At 35.8% G+C, this 12,443-nt stretch overlaps 1 protein-coding gene across 2 annotated transcripts in view; it reads left to right on the top strand.

The window, feature by feature from the left end:
• Positions 1-11,975, top strand: part of LOC129249788 (probable serine/threonine-protein kinase mps1) — an 88,848-nt gene extending 76,873 nt beyond the window's left edge. Inside the window, exons 6-7 of one of the 2 annotated variants that reach the window (XM_054889422.1) lie at positions 4,150-4,338; positions 11,935-11,975. In XM_054889422.1, coding sequence (XP_054745397.1) covers positions 4,150-4,338; positions 11,935-11,960 — 215 coding nt within the window. In that variant the 3' untranslated portion in view covers positions 11,961-11,975. Of the gene's footprint in view, positions 1-4,149; positions 4,339-4,430; positions 4,481-11,934 lie in introns of those variants that run through there. The other variant, XM_054889420.1, reaches the window with a different exon arrangement.
• Positions 11,976-12,443: the final 468 nt, after the last annotated feature.

The raw sequence follows: 12,443 nt of genomic DNA, 5'->3' as shown, positions 1-12,443 counted from the left end.
TTTTTGCATCAGTCAAAGTAAACAAACGCCGTAGCCGAATGGGTTGGTGTGTGACTACTATTCAGAATTCACAGAGAGAACGTCAGTTCGAATCTCGGTGAAAGCAAAATTAATAAAAACATTTTTCTAATAGCGGTCGCCCGTCAGCAGGCAATGGCAAAACACCGAGTGTATTTTTGCCATGAAAAAAATCTCCTCATAAACATATCATAAAACAAAACAAAATAAATATATAAAAAAAAATTTTTTTTTGTGATTCGAACCAAGGATTTTGGATCGGAAGCCCAGATTGTTAGCCGCTCGGCTATCGCGCTATGCTGCCTGCGCTGGCCTAAAAGTTATTTTGTTCGTCGCTACGTTTATATGAAACTGGCACTGAAACGAATCCATATGTATGAAAGGGATAGAAAATCACACGTACACAAAGTTTTTGGCACGATTTTCCCAACGCTCTTAAGAACTTAATTGTAAAGAGGTGTGGTTAGTGACCGTTTAACGGTCACGCATGCCGGTTACGTGATCGGTAACGTGACCGGAACTCTTCTTGCTGGGAAGTTTGTATGCGTCATTATATGCATATGTATCTGTGTATGCGCGTTTGGCTTTCTGGACGGATATTGGAATGATATTATTTCATCAATATAACTTTTATTTGATGAAAGAAATTAAAGACATATGTACATATTTTCTGTTTTGATTGATTTATATAAAAATCAGGTCATATCCAGTATGAACTATTTTATACCGAAAAGAAATTTCCATTTATGAAATACAAAAAAACAGTATGCTAAAGAAATTTTAATTAAAATTAACTCAAAAATTTTACCAAACTTTCCTGGTTTGAATTGTAAAAAAAAATGTGAAAGAAAAAAAAAATATGACTTCTGGACTTGAACCTGAATTAAATACGTGCCAGAAAACAAAACGAATAATTCCGCCGACTTTAGCTTCTGCACCACAAATTAACTGCCACGCGGCCTTCTTAATCGCAAATTTATTCGCTTCGCTGTGGGCATGAAATAAGTCGATTTCCTTAGTAGTGTGCCGAAAAATCTTATGAAATTCCTCAGTAGTTTGGTAAACGCAGAGAAAATCTGAATTCCTGTCCTAGCGTGGTAAGTAAATATGGAAACCCTCCACTCGCGTCACTCGCGTGGTAAATATCTGCAATTCCCCACTAGTGAGAAAAGTTGAATTTGAAATAACCTTAGTATGAATCTACAAATTAGTACTCGAAAAAAGCTCATTTAACATTTGCTCCTTCTCATTGCATTAACATTCTCTGATTGAACGTTTTTCCCAATTTCGAAAGAGCTGATTGTATTCCTAAACATCATTTATTATTTTCGTTAAATTAAATTTCTTCGTACCATTTTCGTTAATATATTATTATACAATTATTACATTAAAGCATATTATATTATACAGATTATTAATATAAAGTTATTAAATATTATTATTAATAAACTACCTTTAATTTTGCTTCTGAAGTGACAACACTGGCGATTTCGAGTGTTATGTCGCGTCATCTTGTTGGAATCAAAGCTCGTATATATCGATGTACAACGAATTTCTTCTCCCACTTTTTGAGAAATTCTTAGAGTCAGTACGTAGAATGTGGAAGAGTTGATTTATTTAGAACAATACATTTGAGGTTGATATTCCTTTTCCTTTTGAATGGCACTAGCGCAACTTTCGATGTTTTAATTAGAGCCATTTGTAGGTGTACCAATTGTTTAATATGCCAAAGGCTTGTTGCATGTATGTATATATGTATATACCAACATATACCAACGGGTCATTAGCATATCCTTGAGTGTGGAAACCTAGATTACTCAGTTTGTTGAGAAGTTCATCTATTACTAATGGAGCAAGTACTCCCTCTTACCTTGATAGAGTTTATTGTTCCTCCTAGTTCTGCACTAATTGTTCCAGATTTCAGCATCGATAGAATCCATCTTACGATGGGTGTAGGCACATAGAACATAGTTGATTGTCTCATAGGATGTATTATCGAAACCTCCTGCTCTCCTCAATGAAACCACAAAGTGCCAGCGATGATGATTTTGCCGGCAGCACTCCACAAGGGCTATAAGTTTCTTTGCTGGAGCACCATCCTAACCTTCTAGTAAGTAAGTAAGAGGCAATAATTATATCATACTTATCTTTATCCGTTGGCACCTTAGTCCAGATCGCCGCGAAATAGGTGTTAGTAAACTGCGAAATGGAAATAAAAGTTATTTGATTACTTAATAACAATGCTGCTCTTAGGCGATTGTTGTTAGCGTACGCCAACTTTACGTCCTGGCGACCTTCGATGGCTCTTATATGTACCCATGGTGGTCGTTGCTCATCACGTTGCGGTCGCTGCAGTCACCAAAGTATCGGGTCGTCCTGAGGCCAGATGCAATGCGGAAAACGGAAATGATTTTGTCGGCTCAACATCTTTCAGCACGCTTTTGGCCTTAGTTTCAAGTTGAACCTTGCTAAATCCATATTTCAGTCAAAATTGTTATCTTTTGATCGCTTTGGCCCAGATTGGGTCTATTGCGATAGTTATCTGCATCTCCGAGCCCTCTTCTATTCTGTTAAGTAACCGCGAATCGCAAATAATTAGGTTGGCACTTTTCCCATCAAGGAGGTTAAGCATATCCTCTGTGGATGCGCTATCCAGCTCTGGAAAGTGGCCAATAATGATCATAGGCCGTTTTTTGCGATCCTAATTGTACGTCCTTTCTCGGTTGTAGCTTAGACATTAACCAGTTATCTGTTTCGTCTATGCCGCACGATACAACTTCATATCCAGAACGGAACTTGGAGAACTTATTATTGAACTTTCTTGTTGCGGAACTTCTTTATTGCGTCCAGGGTGGCTGTGGAATGGCCTTAGGTCTTTGCTAGGCCAAATTTTTACCGGATAATCGGGCGGTATGATGCCCATCTTAGTGCTGCGTGCAAGTTTTTGTACGACATTTTTGCTATACCAATTGTTATCTCTGAGTTAGGCATTGTTGCCTTTGTGATATCGGCTTCAGTTGCGACAGCTGCCTTTTCCCCAAGTTAGCTCGTTTAGCAGAGCTTTGCTTTGGCGTAGTGCTGCAGTAGCGCTGACGCTTCAGGTTGATTGGCTGTTGAGCAAGTTGTCTCGCTTCCTCTATGGAGTACCCTTGACCCAATAACTACTTGAGTCGTTTTCTAGCGGCACCACTGAGCCGTATCTTTTTGATTTCCGCTTCTGCCAAGCCTATGCTTCGTGAAGGGAAAATGAGAAAGTTTTCGTTTTTCTCCGGAGATAAAACTGAATCTTTCCCAATTGGCCCTAGGTATACTTCGTCAACTTCCATCTCAATTTGCGCTCTGGCAGTGGCCGGGCATTCGCTATCTTTTGTTGCTTGCGGCAATTGTTATTGTTCTACAGAGGCTACTGAAAGACTTATAGTAGACATTGTTGCTAAATTTAAATACGTTCGATTCTGGTACAAGTCCCACGAGTGAAGGGAAAGTGATGGTCGTGCCGCAACGGTGCCCCGGTGCCACGGCAAGGCTAATTACAGCACTTATGAATAGTGTTCGCTTAGATAACAGCAATTATTCTTGTTTACATAGCAACTGAGAAAAAGTCAAGTTCGTCCTAGAAAACTTTTTTTGGTCAAATTCCGGATCTCCGTTTTTAATATTCGACGACTATTCTTAATAATTCCCACACGTTCGGCAAGCGTGAAAAGATGCATTATAAAATGGGAACTGGTTGTGTTTGGTAATTTTGACAGCTGCGAGTACAACAATTATAAAAACTAGCGCTCCTATCTGGGCACCCTTAATAAGAAAATTAAAGATAATTTTCCTGTTGTTAATATTTTGTAAAGCGTGACATCGTAGATTATTTATTTATTTTTTTTAGATTGTGAGTACCATGACTTGTGTAAACTTTGAAAAGAATATGTTAAGTAGGAAAACACATTTTTGGGTGGTTAACAAATCGTATTCGAAGTCAGTTCAGTAAAAGTCTCATATACAGAGCCAACTCCGGATGGTCAAAAGGTACAAAATCAGTAAAAAAAACGTATCACCAATGTTAATACATATATGTAAATGTATATTTATTTTTTGGATAGTTTAATGATATCAAATAAAATGTTCAAAATTCAGGAAAGCTGTATTCTTCATCAGCATTTTATTCGCCGGCTTTGCATCCCACGGTGGAAGATCAAGTTGAGCTAGCACGCAGAATATCACATTCTTTGAGCGACATTAGCAACCAGAAATCAAAAGGCCAGTCGATGTACGTGAATCGTAAAAAGCGCTCCGTTAAGTGGGTGCACGAGGGTGCTGGTCAAGGTAATGAAATTGCTTACATATATTTTTATGTAGTACCTGGAATCGTATGTAGCAACAAATTTATAGTGCGCACATTGACCGACGTATCGTAGTCCCTTACCGCAGCCCGAAGAGAACACAAAATTGAGCAAAACTTACCCCGTATGGAACAACTGCGTTCTTTTAGTTACATATTTGCACAATACATCGGTTTGTGTGTGTATGTGTTTGGTTGTATCTACACAATGTTGCCATTGATATTTTTGCTTACACACTTTTTCACACATCCCCGTTATCAGTTACAATTTTTCATGGTTTAATAAACCAAAGCCAAAAACCAACAAATACAAATAGTTCATTTATCTATAATTAACATTATTCAACATTGTTTTTAAGTTATTTTAACAAAAATTAAAATTTTTCCAAGTTTATTTTTTAAATGATTTCGAAATGTATTGTTTGGCAACACTGTGTGGTGAGAGATCAATCCTGAGAGGAATTTTCAAAAATCCGGCGATAAAATCTACGATACTACGATACGGAAGGGAAGTAATTTTTCATGTATATGGGGCTCTCATTAGTTTGATCGTAACAGCGGTCAGGGGACTACTTTTACGTCGGTGACTGTTTTCAGCATCACTGTAGTACAAGCAGAGAACGTTAATTCATAGAGACGGTGCAGTCCCTGCCCGTTCCTCATTTTGGGCTCTCACAAAACACGGGTAAGAAATTCAACTCAGATATTACTTCACCACAAGTTAACAGTAGGAAATTAATTAATGTGGCTGTCGGAGAGAAATGAGAGGGAAAAAGTGATACGCAAGTGTGAAAAAAATGTAGTATACATTAGCTTACATTTGCTTGCACGCAGAATAGATTTGTTCATTTGATATGTCCATATGATTTGTATGCATGTTTACATATTAGATTAGTTCTTTTTGGTTTTTTTATGACAATTGCGCGAAATTGTATGTATGCATGTTTATATACATATATTAACATAGGACATACATATGTTCATACATATATTAGGTATATGGTAAATATTACCATACATTTTTTTATTCATATTTATTAATAAATTAATAACAAAAATCTTAAAACAACTGGTATTATTCACAACTTGTCACTAATTATAAATTCGGTAAAGATGATGATGATACATTGGTTTTATTTTAAATTCTTCAAGCATATCAAATTAATAATCTTCATAGAGAAATGATTCAAGCACACAGGAAGATGGCATATGCAAATACAAATATATGAATCTATATTCATATGCGCATATATTATATATATAATACTATGCTTTGTGTATGTATGTATGTGCACTTGCCACATCAAAACAAATATCACGATTCCCTAAAACTTCTCAAGAAATCCAGCTCACATTCATAGGCACAGCATTGTATGCACAGTAACCTTCAAAGATATACAGTAACCTTCAAATACTCTGATTTCAGAGTAAGTTTCTAACCTTGCAGATATGTATATGCATGCTTTTTATCAATTGAAAAACTACATAGAAAACATAAAATAATTGTTTCGAAGTTTTCTCCTGGTATTGAAATGTCCGGCACAGAACTTTTTTATAAGCTGCTTATGTTGTTTTCTGCAACTTACTGTATGCTCATGCGCGCTCTTGACGCACAGCAGCAGCGGTTGTCGAGCATTTAGAAAGACATATTTACATATAATACATATATTGATGCGTACGGAGCCGCGGACACTCGACTTGACAAAAATTCAAGGTTAACCAAATATTGGCAAATATGATAATTCAACGCGAAATATTCCAACATTGACTATATTCGATGGTCGAGAAAATTGGCATATGGGCGGCTCGTTTTATGAATGAAAGTGCAGCGCACGCTCGATAACGTAAACGCACCAAAGCGTGAACACCCCAAAGCGTGAACAGACATATTTGAGCATTGACTACTCTAAAACGTGAACAAACCCAAAAAGCTCTATAACATGAACAATAAACGTTACAATTATTTGAATGTAGCTTACATTGATCTCAAGTAATTCTGAAATTGGGCAATCCCCTAATTATAAAATAGGCATTTTATTCATAATTGAGTGTTTCGTCTTATGTTTTCTGGTGAAAATGAGTTCTAAAAAGCCCGTGTGCTTGACATTAAAACAAAAGGCTAAAGTTCTCGGCGTTTTAAAAAAAGGCTCATCTGTGACGATTTTAGCAAAGAAATATAATGTTGCTAAATCTAAAATTTGTAACATTAAAGCGAAAAAGCAAGTGATTTTAAAATGCGTAAGCAACACGTATTGCTGACCTGGAAATAGAAAAACACTGCGTTCTTCAGAGTTGCCCAAAATGGAAGGAGTTCTTTATCGTTGGTTTATCCGAATGCGAGGCAAAAACTCGCCAGTAAGTGCTCTAATGTTGAAAGAAAAGGCAAAAACACTGCATGCAAAATTTAAAGAAAATAAAGCAAACTACTTTGCTAATGATGGATGGTTCCAAGGAATCAAGAAGAGGTACGGTATTCGTCTTCTTAAAATATTAGGCGAAAAACTGTCTTCGCAACCTCAGCTAGTGGATCCGTTTAAAGAAAAACTTAAAGCTAAAATGGCCGAATTGGAGTTGTGTAACGATCAGTTATATAATGCTGATGAGTTGGGATTAATCTGGAGACTTTTTCCAGAGAAAACGTACGCGTCAAGTTTGGAGAAGAGAACCCCAGGGGTAAAGTCCGAGAAGCAGCGAATTACGTTTTTATGCTCTTCAAACGCCACTGGATCCCACAAACTTAAGCTTTTGGTAATTGGAAAGGCGAAGAATCCACGCTGCTTTAAAAACTTTTAGTGTCTCACCAACTATAAGAGCTCGAAATCTACCTGGATGACGTCGGCTATTTCCAAGCAATGGTTTCATGAGTAATTTGTTCGACAGGTAAATATTCCTTTTAAGTTTTGTTCGATTTTTAAGGTTAACTGGTTGTTTTTTAAGGTTACATCGTTTTTAAAGGAGAAAGCCTTACCAATTAAAGCTCTCCTCCTAATCGACTACGCTCCTTCTCACCCAAATGGAGCTGAACTGACAACGGAGAATGGGCAAATTTCGGAAATGTCTATGCCACCAAACGTTACTCCCCTCATTCAACTGATGGATCAGAATGCAATAAAAATCACTAAGTTGCATTACAGAAACAGCCTTCTAGCTTCAATAGCAGCGACAAAGTCTGATTTGCTCGAGTCGGTTTTAAAAGAAAAATAGGAAGCTGAACTTCGCACCTTCATGAGCAACACCGTCGATCTCCTCAGTAGTTTAAATCCCGGGGTATGTGGGTTATTGAAAAAACTTTTTTTTATAAAAAATTTCAGATTGAATTCACGTTACCAGCTATTCGTGAATGGAATGAAGATATCGAGGAGGGCAATGCAGATGACGATCATCAACAAGAGGACGAATCCGATGAAGACAGCGTATCAGAGCCACTGGAGAAAATTAAGCCGACTGAAGCAATCAATCGATCAAAATCATTTGAGTGTGCTAAGACGGTTAAGGGAGAAAGTTGTGCTTCAAGTTTTAGAAAAACAGAAGATACAAAATAAGATGACTGATTTTTTTAAATAAAACCATCGTATGACTTAATTTTGAAATAATATGTAACGAAAACAAGAATAAAATGTGAATTTAAATGTGAAAAAAATATATTTACTTAGTCTTTTTGGGCATTTCAAAAAGCGAACACTTTTGTTTACGTGAACTGCCTTGGTTTGAATTAGCTCACGTTATCGAACGTGCGCTGTACTTTGCTCTTAGAAATATGAGCTCGAACTTATCAATGAAATTGTTTTTGTTGTGCTTTTTAATATTTTAAACTGTTCAGCGCCGTCGCGGGTAAATAATCATGGCCGCTACAGCTGCGCCTATGAATCCATTTTGTTCTTGTAGTCGCTAGGCTTAGAATTTTGGTTTTGGAAGCATACACATATAGAGGCATAAAGTAAGTACGTGCGGTTATATGTATATACGAATATGCATTGTTTTGCTTAGAATAGAAACATCTACGTACGTATGTATGTACATTGTCCCAACATATATATTCATATATGCACCCATACAAATGTATATGTATGTAAACGCATACGGTTTAGATGAGTTTTTTTGCATATATTAGGGATATGTTGGCATATGTTTGTCTATTTGCTGTTGAATATTTTATATGTACATATGTATGTAGATATGCATATGAGCTGTGTTATGAGGCAGGTCAAGATTTTTTCTGCCCACATAAATATGGATGGTAGATGTTATATAATTTAATAATAATTTAAAGAGTACAACATATTGACATATTGTTGAATACTAACCCTTGATGTAAATTAATGGTTTACAACAGTGGTCGCCAACCCGTCGATCGCGAGCTACCGGTAGCTCGCAAAGGCAATTATGGTAGCTCGCGCTGCGCACGTTGCAAAAAATCCAAAAGTCTGAAAATCATACCAGTATTAGCAAATTTCAGAAATTTTCATAATAAATAGATAAACAGCGGCAACACTGCGGTAAGCGATTTCGCGCCGACAAACACGACGCGAAGTCGCGTCTCCGTTCTAGGATCGGCTGGAACCGATTAGCGTGTTCGAGAATTTTTTGGCTTTATATATACGCAATGCATGTCGACATTGCGTTCAGTTTAATACTGAACGGCATTATCAACGTTCTGCGTGCAGCGGTTGGGTTAGAGTTCGAAACATTATGGCAAGCAGTAGTAAGAAGGCGAAGACATACCATTTCCATTCGGAATGGGAAGAACAATACTTCTTCACAGAAGTTAAAGGCAAAAGTGTTTGTTTGTTATGTAATACATCTGTGTCAGTTCCTAAAAAAGGAAATATTGAGAGGCATCATAAAACTGTACATTCGAATTTTGAGAAGGCATTCCCGTTAAATTCTACCACCAGAAAAGAAACACTGAAACATTTAAAAATCCAGTTAATTGGACAACAGTCAATATTTTTGAAAACAATCAACAAAAATAAGGCTACAACTGAAGCATCTTATCGTGTTTCCCAGATAATTGCACAAAAGAAAAAACCTTATGAAGACGGGGAAATCATAAAACAAGCATTTTTGGAAGCTGCAGATTCTTTATTCGCCAACTTTAGAAATAAAGACGAAATAGTGTCTGCTATAAAATCTATGCAAATTTCTGCTAATACAGTGATGAGGCGAGTAGAAGTAATGAGCAATGATATTTTTTTACAGTTAAGAAGTGACTTAGATAACTGTATTTATTTTTCACTGCAACTGGATGAATCAACAGATGTAGTTGACACCTCACAGATGGCCATATTTGTCAGGATGGCTTTTAGTGATTTTACAATTAAAGAAGATCTTTTGAAGTTTATTCCACTCAAAGGACATACTACGGGGATAGAGCTGTTTTCTCATTTAAAAAATTTCATCTCTTCTGAGAAAATTCCAATATCAAAAATGGTAGGCCTGACTGCTGACGGTGCTGCAGCTATGGTGGGTTGTGATAAGGGGCTCGTGGCGCTATGTCATAAGGATGAAAGTTTTCCACAATTCCTTCTGTATTATACATCAGCAAGCATTATGTGGAAATTTCTAAACTTGAACAACGTTGTGAAACTGGTGGTGAAAATTGTGAACAAGATTAGAGCTCAAGCGTTACAAAGAAGATTATTTAAAACCTTGGCTGATGAAATTGACTGTCAATACGGAGAGCTACTTCTTCACTCTGAAGTGCGATGGTTAAGCAGAGGACGAGTGCTCAAACGTTTCAATGATGTCCTGCCTGCTATACTCCAATTTTTCAAAGAACGCGATGAACCGATTCCTGAACTGGAAAATTCGATTTGGCTCAGAGATTTTGGTTTTCTTGTGGACATTACAGAGAAATTAAATGAGGTTAACTTGCAGCTTCAAGGCAGGGATAAAGAATTAGCGGAAATGATTTCTGACATAAATGCATTTATTACAAAACTTGAATTTTGGGAACAAAACCTAAACAACCGCGATACTAAGCATTTTTCTATTCTTTCCGAAAAGATATCCAAAAATCTATTAGAGCCCTATGGCAGTAAATATCATATGGAAATAGTTTCTAACTTGAAGGAAAACTTCAAAAATCGTTTCAAGGATTTCAGCAAAATTGTTTTAGTGACGCAATTTGTTGTTTCACCCTTCATGGACATTGATATACAACAGTTTGCGACTTGTGTTATGAACAACTTTGGCAAACACATTGCTGTGACAGAAATGGAACTGATTGCTTTTCAAAGTGACGTGACCTTTAGGTTCAAACACAAAATGTATATGGACTTTAGTAAGTAAAGATAAGTATTCAGTTTTATGTCGTGTTGCGTTGAAAGTGAAAGCGTTATTCAGTTCAACTTATTTGTGTGAATCTTCTTTTTCCAATATGAAATTTATTAAAAATAAATACCGCAATCGGCTTACAGATATACATTTGGATAACTGTATTCGAATGACTGTATCAAATTATACTGCAAAATAAAAAAATTATCGATGAGTCAGAATGTCAACCTTCTCATTAAATATGCTCTTTTTATCTGCCCATATTTTATTTATATATAATAATAATGTACTATTACTGTTTTGTTGTTTTTTTAAGTCGCCATTATGACTGCAAAAAATTTTGTTACGATTGATAGGTGTGAACATGGATGTAGTTATGCATAAGTATAAGCACTATAAGTCATAAGTTTATTATATAAAGAACGTATATTAGTAAAATAAATACATGTATTGTATGTCGAATATAACTGTGTATTATTTAATTTATGTTGGCTTGTGCAAGTAGCTCGCTGTTTATTTCAAAATCTTGAAAGTAGCTCAACACATTGAAAAGGTTGGCGACCACTGGTTTACAAAGTTAATTTTTTATGTGGATATTTTGAAATAATTTTGATAATACACTTAACATGAATACAATTTAGTTAATTAGATACTTAAAATTTCACATTCATGCATGCATATATACTTAGAATTATATTAATTTATTCATCTCACAAGAAATAATCCATTTGCGCATGCAAAATGCCGACGCCAAATAAGCATGGAAGAAAAATGTACAAGTCTGCTGTTATTTTCTTTTGCTTAACACCAAATCATGGCATTTTACATTTCAATGCAGACGCTATATTTAATTCTGTTGACTACGCTCCGCTATGTTAACTCTCTTCTGTTAACTTTTCTAAGGCCGTGGTGAAATAATAAAAATTTCTTACCCGCGTTTTGTTAGCATTTGACATTTAACCTGCTCATTCGTTCCAAAGTCTTCTCTCTGAATTTACGTTCTCTGGTACAAGCAGTATAGCTGTGGAAATGATTATGGGATGCCCACCATTTATCAACATTTACAATCGAAGTTTGCACCACACTCGCGAGGAAAGTACATTTGAACATATGCATATATCTATTCTAATAGAGCGGTCATTATGTTATTAATATACTAGCTCTAATGACATAACTTTATGGACATTATTCATACATATAAACGCACATTTGTATATGCATATATCGATGCATCACATCATGCATCATAAATACTTACATCCATCATACTCGTATCTACATTAATACATAATTCTCTAATTCAGTCAGATTCAGAGGATCTTCGGCATAGAATGCGGTACGGTCTCAGCGTGTTAACGGTACTACCGCTAGTAAATATGTACGAGTATGTGAATACAAGCAAAACCAACACTTATATGATATGTCCATTCGAAGCGGTCCTAAATTCTATATTACAATATTCTTTTGGGAAAAAATTCTGGAAAAAATTTGAAACGTTTACTAAACAGCCTAAATTCCCTCGGGTCATAATTCTTTATTTTCCAAATTCTGTAAAGACAAATTAATGTAAAATAACATTTTGGGTGTTAAAATGATATATCCAAACTTATATTTGCCCATAATTCTGTGTTTTTCAAATTACAAACTATATTTTTGAAAAAATTATGGCAATGCAACAATAATATGTCGATATTAAAATACATACTATATATAATATTATATTATATAGAATTTATATAATATGTGTACAGTACAGCGGGTCAATTTACTCCTAAATACAGGGTCCGGCATATATTTAGTTGGGAAAAGTTCT

The sequence above is a fragment of the Anastrepha obliqua genome, chromosome 6 (genome assembly GCF_027943255.1).
Source record: "Anastrepha obliqua isolate idAnaObli1 chromosome 6, idAnaObli1_1.0, whole genome shotgun sequence".
NCBI classification, from domain to species: Eukaryota; Metazoa; Arthropoda; class Insecta; order Diptera; family Tephritidae; genus Anastrepha; species Anastrepha obliqua.
This window is presented reverse-complemented; position numbering and strand designations above follow the sequence as displayed.